General features: G+C 35.7%; 1 protein-coding gene across 1 annotated transcript in view; it reads right to left on the reverse strand.

The window, feature by feature from the left end:
• Positions 1-6,869: 6,869 nt before the first annotated feature.
• The window catches only part of LOC118763046, a 70,857-nt gene continuing 57,914 nt past the window's right edge, over positions 6,870-19,812 (reverse strand). Inside the window, exons 2-4 of the mRNA XM_036502261.1 lie at positions 12,138-12,226; positions 10,349-10,576; positions 6,870-7,099 (exon numbers count right to left, since the gene is read on the reverse strand). Coding sequence (XP_036358154.1) covers positions 6,885-7,099; positions 10,349-10,576; positions 12,138-12,222 — 528 coding nt within the window. The 5' untranslated portion in view covers positions 12,223-12,226 and the 3' untranslated portion in view covers positions 6,870-6,884. The remainder of the gene's footprint in view (positions 7,100-10,348; positions 10,577-12,137; positions 12,227-19,812) is intronic.

The raw sequence follows: 19,812 nt of genomic DNA on the forward strand, positions 1-19,812 counted from the left end.
GGGTACAGGACATAAAAGAAACGTTGAACACAATGAGAAACGAAAAAATAAAAACAAAAACATGGAAACGAAATATTTTTCAAACGACGAAAAAAGATACAACATAAGGAATATTCCCCTTCTTCAGTTGTCCCTGTTTCGTCTACTCTGCATTTCGAAGGTAAGGACAAGACGCGACTTAGTTGAAACAGTCCTTTCCGCAAAGCAAATTAAATAAAATTTGGGATTTTTTACAGAGGGGTAAAAGTGGTAACAAGAACAGGACAGTAAGAACAAATCAAGACAATCAAAACAATACAAGTAAAAGCAGTGAAAGACAGGACAAAGAGAATAACACAGTAAAAACAAATGATGAGGGTTGTTAAGCCAAGACGATGGAAACATTATTTGAACGCATTAAGGAGACAGCTTATGAGAGGGACAGGATAAGCCGTCTTGTCTCGGTGAAGATAGCAGTGACGAGAAGTGTCAGTGACGAGAGAGTCGAGGAGGAGGAGGAGGAGGAGTAAAAGAGAGGGAATGGTAAAGGGGAGAGGAGAAGAATAGGGAAGGGTGGAAGAGAAAACCAGAAAGAATGAAGAACAAGAGAGGGAGAGAGATAGAGGAGAATTAGTAAAAGTTATTAAGATAAAACTTACTTGGTAAAGGATGCCTGGTGTTTGATCATATAATAATATAAATAATATATAACTGTATGCATATATACATACATATATGTACATATCTACATCTATATGTATATATACATGCATATATAGGTACAGAACATATATATATATATATATATATATAATATATATATATATATATAATATATATATATATATATCATTTATTTGCGATGGAAGCAGATCCAACTTAACCTGGATGTTTTGTTAGAAAACCAAATACTGCGTTGTTTGCTTTAAGAGATCTTGTCATATTTGTGTCTGGTGCATAAAAGAACACACATAGATCGCAGCAGACGATATTAGTCCGTCATCGTCGTTGGGATTCCCATAATATATTATTTCAATCAACTGGAAATCATCAGTGGCGAGCGTCCGGTCACCGCATGCTAGTCAAACCTCGATGTTATGAGATATCTCGCAGCAAGATAATTAAACTTTAATAATTTAACTGCTGCAACTGTGCATCATAAACCAGCTAGAGAAGATGTCCTCTTGGGGTTAAAATACAAAGTAGCTGGGTCAGAAATACAGCCATCACAGCCTCAGTTAAGCATCCGTTAATGCTATTTCGTCCGAAGAAATGAATGCATGGACGTGATCTACCCGGCGTCCATTGATACTACGGACTGCACAGTAATCCGTTCTAACGGACAACCATGTTAAAGTGGCTACGAATATTACTTGTTAAACATTTAATATTTTTTTCTGTTTCAAAACATTTTGAATTAAAAAAAGTACTAACTCTCTTTAACATATAATAGAACATAAAAAGAACACAAAAAACTAAGTAAAATAAACATTACCTTCATATGCTGTATGTTATACCATTATACCAACAAAAGAAATAAAAGGTCATTTTAAGAAAGTATCATTTATCAACTCAGATAATGAACTTCAACAACTGGATGGCTGTAATGGCTGTATTTCTGACCCAGCTAATTTGTATTAACTGAGGAGAAGCCTGCTGTTGATAAGGTCAGACAAAAGAACCATACTACCCATCTCACCATCTGCATACTCAAATAGCAAAATTAAGTCCAACATCACCACGCTCACAGTTCCACCTCCTTGCAACTACCATTCCTACCTTTCTTTCCATTACCTTTCACTCGCTACTCACCAAAATGCACACAGAAATGCCCACATACCCCAATCAAACTTTTCTTTGGTCAAAATTGGTAAACAAACCTCAGTTAATTATCCATTAATGCTATTTCGTCCGAAGAAATGAATGCATGAACGTGATCTACCCGACGACCATGGATACTACGACTGCACAGTAATCATCCCAGGAATACGGACTATGATCTTAAGAAACATGTGATTTGTAGAAACGCGCGTAGCGATGCATTAAAACATTTATAAATACCATCTAAGGATTATTATTATTATTACTATATTATCCTGCATTATATAGCAAAGCCCAGTACAACTTTTCCCATAAAAAGAAACTGGTATCCCCAGTTGGCCTCATTAGGCTGTAGCCGGTAGAATAGAATAAGAGCTTTTAATTGCATATTCGAAACGCTTTCCGTAAACGAACTTAGACCATGACATGGTTCTGCGTGATCTGAGATTCTACACCCAAAGATAAAATCCAGTGACATCTCTCCAGTCCATCCATTTGACACTATGGAGCTTCATAACGCAGACTGGGATGCGATCAATCATGATCTTTCACAAGTTGATTGGGCCTTCACGCACGTACACCCCACTCCAACATAAACACATCATGGCGGACATTTGTTGATACTGTGACAAATATATGCGCAAAACATACTCCATACAAATCTAAGTGCAGAATCCCAAGAAATATAAGTGCAATTATGAGAAAAATAAAAGAATTAACAAGAAAATCAACCAACTTAAATACTGCCAGCAGCAACGCACCCATTCGACTGCCATTGCATCACTCGAATCGAAAAAACACGACCTCCAGAAAAGTTTAATGACCATCATTAACAGTCACAGAGAAGCTGAGGAGAGTAAGGCCATTAAGAAAATAAAACTCAATCCTAAAATGTTCTTTTTATTTGCACCCCCCCCAAAAAAAAACATAAAGACGCTGTTTTCACTGTTCGTCCTCTGGTTGACGAGAACAACACTCTACATGACGATGCAAAATCCACGTGCGAGATATTTTAGAGACAATACTGCTCTGTCTTCAGTAACCCTAATGCGGTTGATCTGGCTAGTATCTGTGACGTGAACCCTCAACTAACCATATCTGACATAACTTTTGATGCTCCTGATATCTTAACAGAAATAGATAGGATCAAGCACAACGCGGCAGTAGGTCCCTATAAGTTCCCGGCCACTGTCCTGAAGATGCGTCGACATCAAATTGTCCCCCCCCCACCCATCTAGCTGAGCTCTGGAGAAACTCACTTGATGCAGGCTACATTCCTGATCATTTTCTTTGCTAGTCTGTCGTTCCAGTCTTCAAACAGGGAAACAAATCTCTTCCAGTGAACCACCGTCCGATTTCACTCACTTCTCATATCATTAAAGTATTTGAGAGGATGGAGAGATCGCGAATATCTCACTTCCTCGAAGACAACAATCTGCTGAACTCCAACCAGCATGGTTTCCGCGAGGGCAGGGATTACTTGTCACAGCTTCTGCACCATTTTGATGACATCTTAAAAGCGTTGGGAGAGGGCTCCAACACTGACGCCATATACCTTGATTTCAGCAAGGCATTTGACAGAGTGGATCACAAAATCCTGCTGAAGAAACTGTCAAACATTGGAGTCCGTGAAAAGCTGCGGCAGTAGATAAAGTGTTTCCTGATAAACAGAACCCAACATGTGTTTGAGAGTATACGATCCAGCTCAGCCAAAGTCAGTAGTGGTGTCCCACAAGGTGCTGCGTTGGGCTCACTCCTCTTCATTATTTACATCAACGGCATAGTAGATATCATCAAACATTCTACATTGAAAATCTTTGCAAACGATTTCAAACTCCAGAGAGACATAAACGGCATGAGAGACCGAGCATGCCTTCAGTCAGATGTGTGTGCTATAGTCCAGTGGGCGGAAAAAAACTATGCTTGTAAATGAAAATAAGTTTGATTTGATCCACTTTGGGAAAGAGGAAACTCTGAAACTACGATATGCTCTTCCCTCTGGCGACTCCCTAATGTCATCCAACAACATCAAAGATATTGGAGTAATCGTTGATAACAATCTAAGCTGGAGTTCCCACATAAACAGCAAGGTTGAATGTGCTCCTCGATTCCGAGAACTTTCCGGTCTAGAGATGCCTACACCATCATCTTTCTCTACTCTATTTTTCCCACTTCAGTACCCCCATACGAAGCAACTCATTATGAAAGTAGAAGCACTTTAGAGGTCCATAACAAGAAAGATAGACGGTATGAGAGGCATTGATTATTGGGGTCGACTAAAAAAACTCAATCTGTACTCTCACTAACGCCACCGGGAGCGCTACATCAATGTTGGCATCAATTTTAAAATCCATCCAAGACTTGGGTCCCGTGCTATCCGCCCACTACAAAAATCGAACTCGGTATACATAGCGTTACGTCACAATTACTTTACCTCAACCAGTCCAGCTCCCTTTAATACCATACCAAAATACGACAAAACAGAAACGGATTTCATAAAATTCAAATGTTCACTGGACAAATTAAAAAAAAAAATCCCGGACCAACCTCCCACACTCGGATATGTCTCCAATAGTAATAACTGTTTGCTAGAGTGGGCTATGGTGCCCCATATATGACTAAAATACTTCACCAGGTGGTGCTATTGAGTTAGACATGGCGTGGACCTATACTGAACGAAACTTATCAAATTTATATATATATATATATATATTGGGTTGGCAACTAAGTTTCTGCCGTATTTTAAATTTTGGAATTTATTGCGTTTTTAAATTTTGGAATCGATTTTTTTCGACAATTCTATTTTTGAATCATTTTGGAATCAATTTTTTTTTCTAGTTAATTTTAATTAATTTTTGTTTATTTTCAGATCATTAAAATGGAATGTCAAGTTAAGAAAAAAGAGCATTTTCGACACCTCCTTCTATTTGTTTTTAATCAAGGTTATAAGGCCACAAAAGCTACTCGCGACATTTGTGCTGTGTATGGAGAGGATGCCATAGCTCAAAGAACTGCTCATGATTGGTATGCCAAGTTGAAAAACGGAAATTTTGTCGCACCTCGTTCTGGCCGTCCAGTTAAGTTCAATGAAGAGCGATTAAACCAACTTTTACACAAAAATTCTCGTCAAACGACAAGGGAACTGGCAGAGAAAATGGAAAGCTCCCACACTGCTATAGAGAAGCGTCTTCACTCAATGGGAAAGGTTCAGACGTATGGAGTATGGGTTCCTCATGCTTTAAGTAACAACAACAAAAATCAACGAGCCACAATCTCCGCTGGTTTGCATGCTCGTCACCGCTCAACTCATGGACACAAGCAACGATTTCTTTACCAAATTGTTACTGGCGACGGAAAATGGTGTCTGTACATCAATATGAAGCAGCGTAAGGAATGCCTTAGCCCCGGTAAACAAGCAACACCGCGCGTGAAACAAGATCTTCATCCGCGTAAAACGATGTTTTGCGTATGGTGTGACTGGGCCGGGATTATCCATTACGAATTGCTTGAACGGAACCAAACGGTCAACGCGGAACTGTGTTCAACAAATGGAACGACTCAACACGGCTATTCAAGAGAAAAGACTTAATCGGCAGCATGGAATTCTTTTGCCGCACGACAACACCCGCCCTCATATCACCAATATGACCAAGGAAGCCATTCAAACGTATGGCTAGGAAGTGCTACCACACCCTGCATACTCTCCTGATTTGGCACCAACGGATTTCCACCTCTTTCGATCTTTTTCAAATGCTATGCGCGGAGTTTCGTTCAATACTGATGCAGAATTGAGAGCTTGGTTGGATAAAGTTGCTGATTGAGCAAATCTCGGAGCGAACGAGTTCTAGCTAGGGCTGACTTGTTCTTAATTACATTACTGAATAACTCATTTTATTTTCTGAAGATGATAAGCTTACAATATAAGGAAAATTAACCGCTTTCCCAGCAGGTTGAATAACGCAGATATATGGTCAATGAATTTGGTTTGTAAACTAAATCAGTAAATTCTTCAAACCTAAATATATCAAAGAAATCAAAAAACATTCGTGTCTGCTTTTGTTTTTACTTACGAACAATAGCACTTGGAAGAGCCGGTATTTGTAACCCTGGTGTAGAGGTGGGACGAGCGATAGATACAGCTGCAGCTTTCGAGAGCCGTGGAAACTGTTCAGTCATAACAAAATCTTGTTGCTTGAAGCTGACCTCGAACTTTAAAAAAATAAATACGAAACGCAGAAAATAAATAAATAAGAAACGATTGCGAACTCTTACACACATGTACTCGCTCTCTCGCGCGATCGCACATACAGAAACACGCACACGCACACGCACACACACACGCATATGATTATATACGAAATATATGTGAATGTTTGATCCTTTCATTTATATCTTCTGAAATCGTTCTATAAAGAAGCTAGCTTCTAACAAGTAAAAATAAGCCTTTATTTCTGAAATTTAGATAATTACAATAATAACAGTAAAGTGTTATGTTTGCAATTTTAAACTTGCATAGCCTTACTTTTAACTTACAAATTATATTAACAGACTACATGTAAGATATTTTTTCTTAACTTAAAATTTACAGTTTTCCACTAAAGATTTAGTAACGTAATTAAATGCGATAATGGTTATTGGTAAAAATATAAATTTATAAATTGCAAAGAAGGAACTCTAGGTTTCGAAGCAGTTATTGATTAATATTTTCTGAATTTGAATAAAATGTTTTGAACTTGAATAACACATTCATAAGGGAAAGAATTTTAAGAAGCGGAGGTCGTATACTTTTTACAGAATTATGTGAATTTTTTTCACATTACACTATTTTTCTCCCATATGATCTTTCTAAATATTTTTCTATTTACCTCCTTTTCAGTACTTTGACTTTTCTTAGTCTCTTTCTTTCTTTCTTTCTTTCTTTCTTTCTTTCTTTCTTTCTTTCTTTCTTTCTTTCTTTCTTTCTTTCTTTCTTTCTTTCTTTCTTTCTTTTCCTTCTTTCTTTCTTTCTTTTCCTTCTTTCTTTCTTTCTTTCTTTCTTTCTTTCTTTCTTTCTTTCTTTCTTCACTAACCCATTCACTCTTTCGTTATCGTCTCAAAAAACAAATTCTACATACCAATTGATGCAGTGCAAGTCCACCTTTGTAACAATATGTACAAGCACAGTCTTTGCAGTTCATTTTGTAGAAGTCTTCGTATACATTCCATGGTTTTGCTGAAGAACATTGATTAGATGGGCATGTGATATTTACATCTATGCAGTTGATACTTCTGGGAGTAGTAGATCCTACACAACAAGTTGCTGTTGAAAAATAAGATATAACAACATACGCTTATTCAAAATTCATATTGTTTTAATGATTTATGAACTAGAATCTTAATTTCTATGTTTAAGTTCTTACAAACAAACATGCAAATACACACTATACAAATACACATGCACACCTACTCACACACACACACACACACACACACACACACACACACACACTTAAATACATAAAATGCTCCATTACACTTTCATTAGTTCTATATTCGGGGAGAAAGTCAAAAGCTCATCGTTCGGAAAGACATTAGACAGAAAACATATTCAATCAAAACACATTTGTAGAAAAACTAACTGACCAAAGGACAAATTGATTGAATGCATATTGGTCAAAGAGAAAAAATGGAATATTCCAAATTTTAATATTGTTCAAACACATAGCTAAAATTATTGGTTTCAAATTTTAGCACAAGGCCAACAATTTCGGGGGAGGGAGAGAGAGAGAGAGAGAGAGAGAGAGAGAGAGAGAGAGAGAGAGAGAGAGAGAGAGAGAGAGAGAGAGAAGGGGGTAAATCGATTAAATCGATCTCAGTGTTTAACTAGTACTTATCTAGTCTACCGCGAAAGGATGAAAAGCAAAGCCAACCCCAGTGTAATTTGGACTCAGATCGCATAGACGGAAGAAATAGTGCAAAGCACTTCGCCCTGCATGTTAATGATTCTGTCAAGCTCGCCAACTTAACAATGATAATATTGGTTTCAAATTTTGGCATAGACCAGCAACTTTGGGGCAGGGGATAAATCGATGACATCGATCCCAGTCCAGTGTTCATCTGGTACTATTTTATTGACCCCGAAAGGATGAAAGGCAAAGTCGACCTCGGCTGAGTTTCAACTCAGAACGTATTGAAGGACGAAATACTGCGAAGGATTTTACCTGACATGATAACGATTCTGCCAGTTCATCGCCTTTCCATAGCTAGAAATATTCCTGAGATTTCAGACCAACTGGTACTTATTTTATCGACCCCGAAAGGTTGAAAAGCAAAATCGACTCTGGTGGCTTTTGAACTTAGAACGTGAAGTCGAAAAAAATACCTATTTCTTTACTACCCACAAGGGGCTAAACACAGAGAGGACAAGCAAGGACAGACAAATGGATGAAGTCGATTATATCGACCCCAGTGCGTAACTGGTACTTATTTAATCGACCCCGAAAGGATGAAAGGCAAAGTCGACCTCGGTAGAATTTGAACTCAGAACGTAGCGGCAGACGAAATGCTGCTAGGCATTTCGCCCGGCGTGCTAACGTTTCTGCCAGCTCGCCGCCTTTTATTATTAAAAATAAAAATAAATAATGCAATAATTTATTGATATCTGAATTAAGTTTCACTATGTTTTAAAAGTGCTAAAAGTTCTAAAAATTCTAAATGGATGATGTAGGAATCAGAATTAATAGATTAGATCTTCACAAAATGTGCCGATATAATGTAAGCGTTAGTTGTTTAGCTTTCTTAATTTTTTAATGAAATTTTTAATGAAATTTTTCAGAGGTGGGTTCTCATTGAAGTAGATTACGATGATGTTGACTAAATTTAGAAAGAAATAATTTTTGAAATTAACGGGAGGAAACACTGGCTACAATACGCGTTTTTTTTTCATAGCTTTCTCTTTAGAAGTATGTAGATGTACATGGAGTTCTAAATACCGGTTGTGCGCGGTGCCTTGTAATTCGGAATATATATATATATATATATATATATATATATATATATATGCATGAATGTATACATAGATATGTAAATATTGAACAATGAGAATGAATATTCAAACACCGCATTGTTAAATAAAGGTTCTTTAGTTGTGTATTAAGGCTACCATTGGTTTCATGTAAACGAATTTTCAACAAATTTCTAGCCTATCATATCAAACCATTGGTGTCCTTCTACAGTTTGGATTAAAACGCGAAAAGTCAAGGAAGGCCACAATAAAATCACGTGAGAATTTCAGTAAACTAAAACGATATATCAAGGGGAACGGCTGTTGGATGATTATCTCACTTGAATTCGATTTATTGAAAAATTCGAATTCATTCAAATTGTTTTTGCTTATGCACACTTACATTAATGTTTAAACGACAGAAAGTTTTACAATTCCTTGATTTTTCATGCTTTTATCCAAAATGGAGAGGGACACCAATGTTTCCATGTGATAGGCTTGTAAACTGTTGAGGTATTCCTTAATATGCATACATGCATGCATACATACATACATACATACATACATACATACATACATACATACATACATACATACACACACATACATATATATACACATACATACATACATACATACATACATACATACATACATATATATATATATATATATATAAACATTCCACTTGTATGTATGCATTTGTGTGTGTAGTTTGAAATTATACTCCTGCAACTTCCGTGTTAGGCATATTTAGCAATTTGGAAATGTTGGCTTGTTCAAGATGTCTTTTACATTTTAAACTGTTGAGCACTTTGTCTTCTTCTCAAGGAAGTAATTTGGTTGTAGTGAAAGCTATGACTCGATTATTCCCTGAGGATAATGACCAGTTACATTATAACTGTATGTTATGCAGTTAGTGGATATGAGTGAAATATGCGCTTGGTGAAAGGAACTTTTTCATTGAATATTCTGGTAACTATGTGATTCAATAGAAATAATAGCTCCAGAGAAATAAAATATTTCATTTCCATACTTTACCAGTTATCCATCACTTCAAAATGAACACCATACAAAAAATATATACTGTATGTCTTATCGCCAGACAGCACAGTGTATTTACATGGCATTTAATGGTTATGTAAATGATGTGTCATTATTCTAGGTGGCGAAATAACTGAATTGTTAACACATTATCCTTCGTGATATTTAATTCGTCTTTACATATTAAGTTCAAATGCTAACTTTGCTTTCATCCTTTCGGAGTCGATACATTAAGTGCTTGTTTGTGGAAAGATATCTCATCATCCATCCTTTTAATTTTTCATTTTATCCGGATAAAGTTTATTATTCTGTGGATGAAATATTGTCAAGGTACGGATTCGATTTGGATATATATCCGGCATAGATGAACATCCACTCACTACATTTTCACTTTACTAAAATAATTAAGTTAATCAATCTTGACTTTCTTTTTTAAATTCCTATACCATTTCGAAAATGCTGAAGAATTAAAATAAATAAAAATTAAAATAAATGCAAGACTGTTGTAAACGTTTTTCATACCTGGAACTGGCGCTGTAAAATTTTGGATGGTTGACTGGTAACTTGCTTCCCATTTTATTTCCGTCACATTATTTATCATGTCTACCGGTAAAGAATAAACTACCGGAAAATCTGACACTTGTTTTTTGAAACTTAAATTTAACGGGATATTGGAGAATGTTACCAGTTCAGATAAATTTTTTATGGTGGTAGTAAAGAGTGATTCACAACCATGCTGTTCAAAGGTAACTGAAAATACACAAAATAGTTTATGTTACATAAGGAAAAATAAAACAAATACAACCAAAACTTCATAAAAAAAAACTTTTTAAAAACTATGATATAATATAAAGATAAAGCAGAAATAAAGTTTTGAAAGGATGAATTGACTTTGCGAAATACAGGGTAATCTTTTGCTGCCAGGCAAATCATACTGATGTGATTAATTAACGTACATTATTGACACTGATACACTTACCTACAAGCAGTTGTTCACTCATACTGGCACTGGCGCTCTGTTGGTTACGATGACGAGGGTTCCAGTTGATCCTATCAGCGGAACAACCTGCTCGTTAAATTAAATTGCAAGTGGCTGAGCACTTCACAGACGCGTATACTCTTAACGGTGTTCTCAGGGAGAGTCAGCGTGAAACTACTTATTTTTGATAGCTGAGTGAACTCGAGCGACGCGAAATAAAGTGTCTTCTCAAGAACGCAACGGGCTGTCGGGAATCGAACTCGCAACCTTACAATCGTGAGCCGAATATCCCTAACCATTAAGCCACGCGCCTTCACCCACTGATACAATACCTCGATAAACTCATTAAAAAATCGTTAGCATTTAAGCATCATTACGCATGATTGACAAGATATGCACCGTTATATGGTGTTGACTATGAAACTTGGATATACTAACCATTGCTTTCTTTTACTAGGTATAGAACAAATAGTTCACCTGTAGTTTGATCATTGCTATTCACTATAATATAGAATAATAGCTCCGTTTGTAAAGAGCTCTAAACACTAACGTACACTGTTAAAAAACATTAAGCGACTGATATGTAAATAAAGCAGATCTGTGAGCAAATATTTACTGCAAATACACAACATATATTGTTAAATAGAAACGACAAATAGAAACCTGATTTAATTATTTACTGATACTTTTAAACGTTCAATAGCTATTTGTTTTTAGTGTAAACCTCTTTTAGTGTAATTCGTTATTTGCTTTCAGTGTAATCCTTTTTTTAAAGATGATACTTTCGTATAGATTATTGAAAACACTAGTTTGAGATAGAGTATTTGAGTCTGGTACCATTGTTGAGTAGAATGAAAGACACCAAGTCAAAACTAAAAACTAACGAAACATTATAATACCCATAAATTGTTTCTCCTGTTTATATACCAAAGGTGAACTTGGCACATTCTTAGTTCCGGTGCTTATACACTAATAGTCATTTTGGTGGATGGAAGTAGTATGTAGTCAAATGTTATCAGTGTTCTATATTACTAACGGAATGTTGGATATTGAACCAACTCAGAAAAGCCTAACTCTTATTAGAATTACAAAACACCAGAAATCTTATTCATAACAATGTGTACCTACCACGGCAGTATAACAGTAAATTACATTAAAGTGAATTTTTGATATAGGGCTGTGTGAATAAGATTCAATTGCGAAATTCTTCGTCAGAAAATTAAACACCCTGCTCAGTTTGAAAAATAGTCTTCCGTGAAGTGGGTAGATATATTATCACTTCATAAATAAACACAATTTACATATTAACTTTATATTTTTGAGTAAGTTTACCTGAAGATGATGAAGTAAAACGTATGGTAGCCAGTAAAATCATCAATGTAAAAGATGGTTTCTCCATATTCCTAATATTTTTCATTAACCTGAAAATAGAATATAGAAAACAAAGAATAAGGCAATAATATTTATGGCCCGTTTAAAAAATGCCTCTCATGCATATATACATACATGAATACACATTGGTTCGTACCACATTCACAACAAGCAAACTAGGTATCTTCAGTATGGTCTCTCAACCTGGTAGAAATAGTAGCAGTATTTACTTTAAAACATATATATATTTCTTTACTGCCCACAAGGGGCTAAACATAGAGGGGACAAACAAGGACAGACAATGGTATTAAGTCGATTACATCGACCCCAGTTGGAAACTAGTACTTTATTTATCGACCCCGAAAGGATGAAAGGCAAAGTCGACCTCGGCGGAATTTGAACTCAGAACGTAACGACAGACGAAATACGGCTACGCATTTCGCCCGGCGTGCTAACGCTTCTGCTAGCTCGCCGCCTTAATATATAACATATATAGGTACATATATACACATGTATTTATATATAGATAGGTACACACACAGACGCGCGACACGCACACACACACACGCACGAACACACACACAGACACACACACACACACACCCATGTACCTCAAACCCTACTGTCCTATATTAAATCATACCCCAGATTCTAAGCATACTCTGTACTCTGTTCTCCTACTTTAAATATTACATTACCTCAAACCCTATTCACTACTCTTAATTCTAATCAGTTTCTATTTCAAACAATCTTCAAATCATACTCACTTCTATGTTGCAAATAGACTACATAGAAAATGTAGTCTTTGATACGTTGTATGAAATCTATGAAATGGTCACGACTGGAAATTATACATTCTGGATCACCTACCACAACCCCAAGAAAAAAGGCATCCATCTCAAAGGCATCCATGCATGCATTTTCAAATACGCAAACTGTGATTGCAGTACAATCGTATGGTTTAGATATCCATTGAGCGTCTCTCTCACACACACACGCACACACAAACGCGTACATTTACATGTGTATATTTATATACATATATATGTATCCATGTGTAAAATACGTGAAATAGAAAATGGAATTCACAGTCCTTTTAATTCAAAACCACTATGATCGTTTCATCCCATCATGCACCGGCATCTTATCGGTGAGAAGCAGCACAAAGAATTATCATGCATCCTAGGTGCAGATGCGTCTCCTAAGGTACTTTTTAGAGGTAACCTCATTGTGACTTGCCGTTTCGCTTATATCTACAACAAATCTATGTAGTAAGTGTAGCATATGCATAAATGGCTTAGTGTAGATACACATATGTATGTATGGCCTAGTGGTTAGGGCTGTTGTATCGCGATCGCAAGATCGGGTTTCGATTCTTATACTACCTGCGCGTTGTTTTCTTGTGCCAAACCTTTCATTTCACGTTCTCCAGACATCTAGTTGTAAATGAGTGACTCTGCGACGGAGTAACCTTCCGATCAGGAAGAATGCTGGCCTGCTCGCCTAGCCAGCGGAGTGGCATTGTACGGAGGCCAAAACGATGTGAAGTACATTGTGATCAGCGATGTATAACAAATCTAATAGTCTTGATATATATATATATATATATATATATATATATATATATATATATATTATATATATATTTACCAGGTGGTGCTATTAAGTTGGACATGGCCTGGGCCAATAATGGCCGAAACCTATCAAAGTATCAAAGTATCAAAGTATATATATATATATATATTATATATATTATATATATATCATATATATATATATATATATCTATATATATATATACACTTTTAATAAAGCTGCAAGAACATCACAAAAATGTGTTACCCAAAGTTTCACGTTCCTGTATATGATGTACTCTTCTGTGATGGTAAGATTAACAAAGAAAAAAAATCTATATGGTGAGAGATAAATATTATTCAATAAACAATATATATCTTTATGAGGTACTAATAGTTTCATCCAATGAAAATATCGTGAGAATTGCGTGAAGGCACTAAGTCATGTTAAAAAATGCTGACTGAGATGTTTTCATTGCTTGAAACTATTATAAAAATATATATTGTGTTCATACATACATACATACATACATACATACATACATACATACATACATACATACATACATACATGCAAAAGCAGCAGAAACTCAACAAGACCTGTTACTCTGAGTTTCACGTTCCCGTTCGTCGGACAGTTTTTGCTAATATATATATATATATATATATATATATCAATAAATGGTGGGGTTGTGTTGACCGCACGTGGAGAAATGATAAGCAAGGAAAAATTGTAAAAAGGGAGAATGCTAAATTGAAAGAAAATTTTAATGAAAATGGGTGTATGGAAAAAGTTTTTGAAAAATTGATAAAATATACATATATATATTAATTCAAACCGGTTTTCGTCATAATGTGACTTTTCAAGAATTGTAAAGAAAAATTTTTTTTCTATATATATATATATATAGGAGAGGAAAAACACAACCCCACCATTTACTGACACATACTTCACTCTCTATTTCGTATCTTATTTAAATTAACTATTGCTTAACCATTTTCTCACACTGTCTCCGATGAAGGGATAAAATAAATATCCTGGAAACAGCTGTAAGACATTCTATTTATAAATTTTCTAAATCGCAAATGGATGTTAATTTTTCTTTAAAAGAAATGGAGAAAGTGCACAAATGCAAGGATCTGATAAAAGGATAAACAGAAAATTGTTATTGAAAGCACAAGTAATCTCAATAGAAATTTATGAATTTAGAAAACATTGTAGATAAAAACAAAAGTCTCAGATGTTATACGTATTTTTCTTTCTTTTTTCTTTTCTTTTTACTTGTTCCAGTCATTGCACTGCGGTCCCACTGGAGCACGACTCTGAAGGGTTTAGCCAAACAAATCACCTCCAGTACGTATTTTTAAGCCTGGTTTCTTTTCGCAGAACTGCAAAGTTATGGGGACATAAACAAGGAGACATCGATTGTCAAGCGATGGTGGAGACACAAAAACACATACACACACCAACGCACACGCACGCACGCACGCACATTCTCACACCGGCTGAGAATATATAAGGACAATCTCCTTTCAGTTTCCCCTCTTCTGAATTTACTTACAATGCTTTGGTTATCTTGGGGCTATTATGTCCCACGCAGCGGAGATGAACCCGGAACCATGGGGTCCTATACATATGGATATAACATAAAGAAATTAACATAAAAAAATTAGGGCTGCTTATTGCGCATAGTAATATTAATACATTACACACGCGCGATCGCATACACACACGTACACGCGTGCGCATTAACACACACAACACACACACAAGAAAGCAAAATACTACACATATTACAACGTACTCCGAACTGCCTTTGGTTGTGCTGTGTAAGCATGCAGTAATGATGATGATGATGATGGTCACCCCCGTCGATTTCCACGTATGATTATTTGAAGGAATTATGATTATTTGAAGGAATGATTATTTGAAGTTTATTAAAAAGTTTAAAAAATAAAAGAAGCTGCATCTATTTGCGATGAATGCATAAATGTAAACTGAGTCTATGGATTTTGCTGTGAAGGTATTTTGCCTGGTATTGGACACATGTGTCTGTTGATTGCAGGTCATAATTATCTTTTATTGTTCTGTTTCTTCAACTTAAATTGTTTTGATGCATCATGACACATTTTACGCCATGCATATCGATCTAGGCAACACCTTGCCCAAAATGTCAACTTAAGCTGTAGAGATTTTAATGATTGCTTCAACTTATCCTTACATCTAAAATTGGGTGGTTTTCCTTTACTGTGGTATCCCTCTACTTGTTGGCCATACAAAAGAATTTTCGGAATATGTCCCACCCGTCTGCATTGAAATCTCAGCAGCATGCATTTGATAACTGAGATATCACATTTTAAAAAGATTTTGACATTTGATATCTTGTTATTTTATGTTGCAAATATTGTGCAGAGAGCACATGCGAAAGGTTTCAAGCTTCTTTATATGTCTGTAGTAAGGAGTCCATGCTTCTGCCCCATACAAAAAAGTGTGCTCAATGTAAAAGATTTAGATACATTCATTTTAGTTTTCAGACTGAGTCCGTGTTCATACCACAAGCGATGAGAAAGTTTTCCAAGAGCACTTGAAGCATTAGATATTCTAACATTGATTTCGTACTCTTAAAGTTTACTGTACTTTCAAGCTATTCAAATGACCTGACCCATTTGAGTCGCTTATTTTCAATCATCCCATTTGAATCTTGAGTATGTTCTTTCCCAGGCTTTGGTTGAAGTAAGATTTCAGTCTTATCGATGCTGATGGTCAGCCCAGTTGCACTAGCTGCCGCAGCAAACCCGTTGACCATTTCCTGAATTCCCTCAAATGTATAAGAAATGAAAACACAATCATCAGTAAGCAGAAAAATCACGTAGACGCTCTTCCTTTGTCTTCGATCTGTGCGAAACTGAAATTGTACACCTTCTTCTGTGCGAAACTGAAATTGTACACCTTCATGGTAATCCCTAAAAGCATGTTAGAGTATCATCGAAAAGAATATGGAAAAAAGTATATAGAAACTGAAACACAGCCTTGTTTGGTTTTAGTGACAAGAGAGACTGCTTCTCTGTTAGATATCACTGTTGCCATCATTTCTTCGTGCAGAGATACTGCTACCCTTATCATTTTATCGAGAAGACCAACTTCTGACAGAATTTTATAGAGCGCCTCACGACTCACCGTATCGAAAGCCTTGGTCAAGTTGATAAATATCATGTACAAATCAGTATTTTGCTCACGTGAGTTTCTTGAATTTGCCAAAGCACAACAATCATGTCAACTGTGCCTCTCCCAATCCGATTCAGGATAGCGGTTAAGAATTATACACGCAAGAATTCGACATGGTGACGTATGCAAAATTTGTTTTCAGAAATTTCAAAGAAAGTATGCTAGATGACAGTTGCTTTCAACGTTCACGTGATCACCCAATATCAGCGAGGATCGTTAACCATATTCTTTGCCCTCTTTTTACGCAATCAAACAAAGAATTTCTGTTCAATCCACCGTACTTCACCTGAAATGCCGACTGAATGAAACTGTGGTCCGGTTTGACCCTAATAAAAATTCGAGGTTCCAATGATATTTTTCGCGGAGATGATAAAACATCATCTGTAGAATATAAAGCAGAAGTTTTACTCATAGCGCGACACTTTAGCCAATGGACTAGTTGTATTTTGGCTGCTTGTGTATTAAGTGACGCCAACAATGACCGAGCAATTAAAAATGATCATAGCTATTTATTTGTTTATGTTATCATTTATTTCAATTCTCTCTTTCTACTCTAACATCTACACTCATTTCACTATCTCTTCCCTTTCCTCTTCCACCGCCTACTGAAAATAAGTCTTGATTTCTTTGAATATGACAGATATTTTATTTTATAAGCAAGAGGAGTGTTTCGTTTAAGTGTCGGATTGATTTCAAGCTTGGTTTCGAATTACTTAGCGCAGTTTCCATAGCAGTAGTAGTGGTAACGACTATGACCCAGTAAGTAGTAGTAGTCGTCGCGTCGGCTTCGTCGTCGTCGTAGTAGTAGTAGTTGTTGTTGTTGCTGTAGTAGTAGTTGTTGTTGTAGTAGTAGTTGTAGTAGCAGCAGCAACAGCAGTGTGATTGGGTGAAGATCATACATTTATCAGACTGAATCAAAACGGAAACTGAATCCGGGTCTCCGACGCTGTATATTACAAATATCCTGCATTTTCCTGTGTTCATCACATCAGAGAGACACATGCTAATATATAACGTATAAGATCACGCAAGCATAGATATTAATGATTTTAAAAAGATGCAAGAAACCATGTGGACATTTTACTGTTATTTCGATTTATGGATAAAAACAAGAGCTTTCTTATATTATTTAAATATAGGTGAAAGATGATGAAGCAGATCAGATCTGTGATTAAGCGCAATCTAATCATAACCATCTTTCTTTTGAGAGTTATTTTGAAATGTATTTATATATTGTTTTTTAAGACATTAAAATGTGGTTTGAGAAAGATTTCATTTAACTCTCCTTTCAATCACATCGAATGAACTCGTGGCTTGAAGTTGCAAAAAGATTTCAATTATGAAGCAGCTTTGCGTGGAACAAGCTATGGCAGCTACAAAATACCATATCAGACCAGTTCAACCTATTGCAAATCTGAAGGTTTGAGGGTCAGTCGTGCACAAGGTATACAAAAATACGATTCTCAGTTAAAGTAAATTCGGGACAAACCCCGGAATACGAAGAAACTGGTGCGTGTCTGTGTCCTGAATAATTAATCAATCTAATGAAGAGTTTGACAAGATGAATTTCTTCGAAGAGTGAAGAATTCAACTAACATTCTGGGTTCCTGCACGCTGTCTGAGAGCAAGAGAGAGAGAGAGAGAGAGAGAGAGAGAGAGAGAGAAAGAGAGAGAGAGAGTGAGGAAGAGAGAATGAGAGGAAGGCTGTGAAGTGAAGTAAACTATCATTGTTTTGGGGAAGGCTTGGAAGTTATACATTCGAGAGTCATCCCTTAAATCCGTGTATGTTCTCAAAAGAAAATAAATATATAAATAAAATAAATGCCGCAAAAATTTTCCCAAATGCGCGGGAAGTGTGCCATCACCTCCCACCTAAATGATTTTGCCCACGCAAAATAATAGTTTTGGCGGCAAAAAATATAGTCTGATACCTCGTATGAGTAGAATGTTCTTTTCATTTCTCTTTTTCTCTTTTTTGGTTAAGAATTCTATGATCCTGCCGATTCATATACACACGTACATGTGAATGTGTGTGTGTATACATACATACATACATACATACATACATACATACATACATATATATGTGTGTGTGTATATATATGTATACGTGTTGTGTTTGTGTATATGTATGTATGTATGTATGTATGTATTTAATATATATATATATATATATATATATATATATATATATATATATATATATATATATAAAAACTTATTAATAAATAAAACATATGCATATATACATACATATATGTACGTACCTTCATCTATATGTATATATACATGCATATATGGGTACAGGACACCAAAAATCAAACAAAAAACCGTCGAACACAATGAGAAACGAAAATATAAACACAAAACCAAGGAAATGGACATTTTTCTTAAACAACGAAAAAATATTCCCCTTCTTCAGCCGCCTCTGTTTCATCTACCCACACATTTACATATACATACATATACACACATATATATATATATATATACAGGTGTTAAACAAAAATATGGAAACACCTAGCATCATAGCATCAAAATTTTGAAATATCTATAAAACCGTCAAAAGCTTGTTTATTTTTATGGTTTTTGATTTATTATTAGTGTTGCTTAATATGTTTTGCTAAATTTCAGATATCATCAGAAAAGGGTAAGTAATTAAAATTCATTAAAATGGCAGATCTATCGGACTTTCAAAGAGGTCAAATTGTTGGTGCTCATATGGCAGGCGCTAGCGTAACGAAAACTACCGAAATGTTTGGTGTATCAAGAAGTACTGTCGCGAAGCAATACAGCCTTTGAGAAAGTGGGAAAAACCTCTTCATCGAAACAAAAG

This window comes from Octopus sinensis, linkage group LG4, assembly GCF_006345805.1.
Source record: "Octopus sinensis linkage group LG4, ASM634580v1, whole genome shotgun sequence".
In the NCBI taxonomy this organism is placed as follows: Eukaryota; Metazoa; Mollusca; class Cephalopoda; order Octopoda; family Octopodidae; genus Octopus; species Octopus sinensis.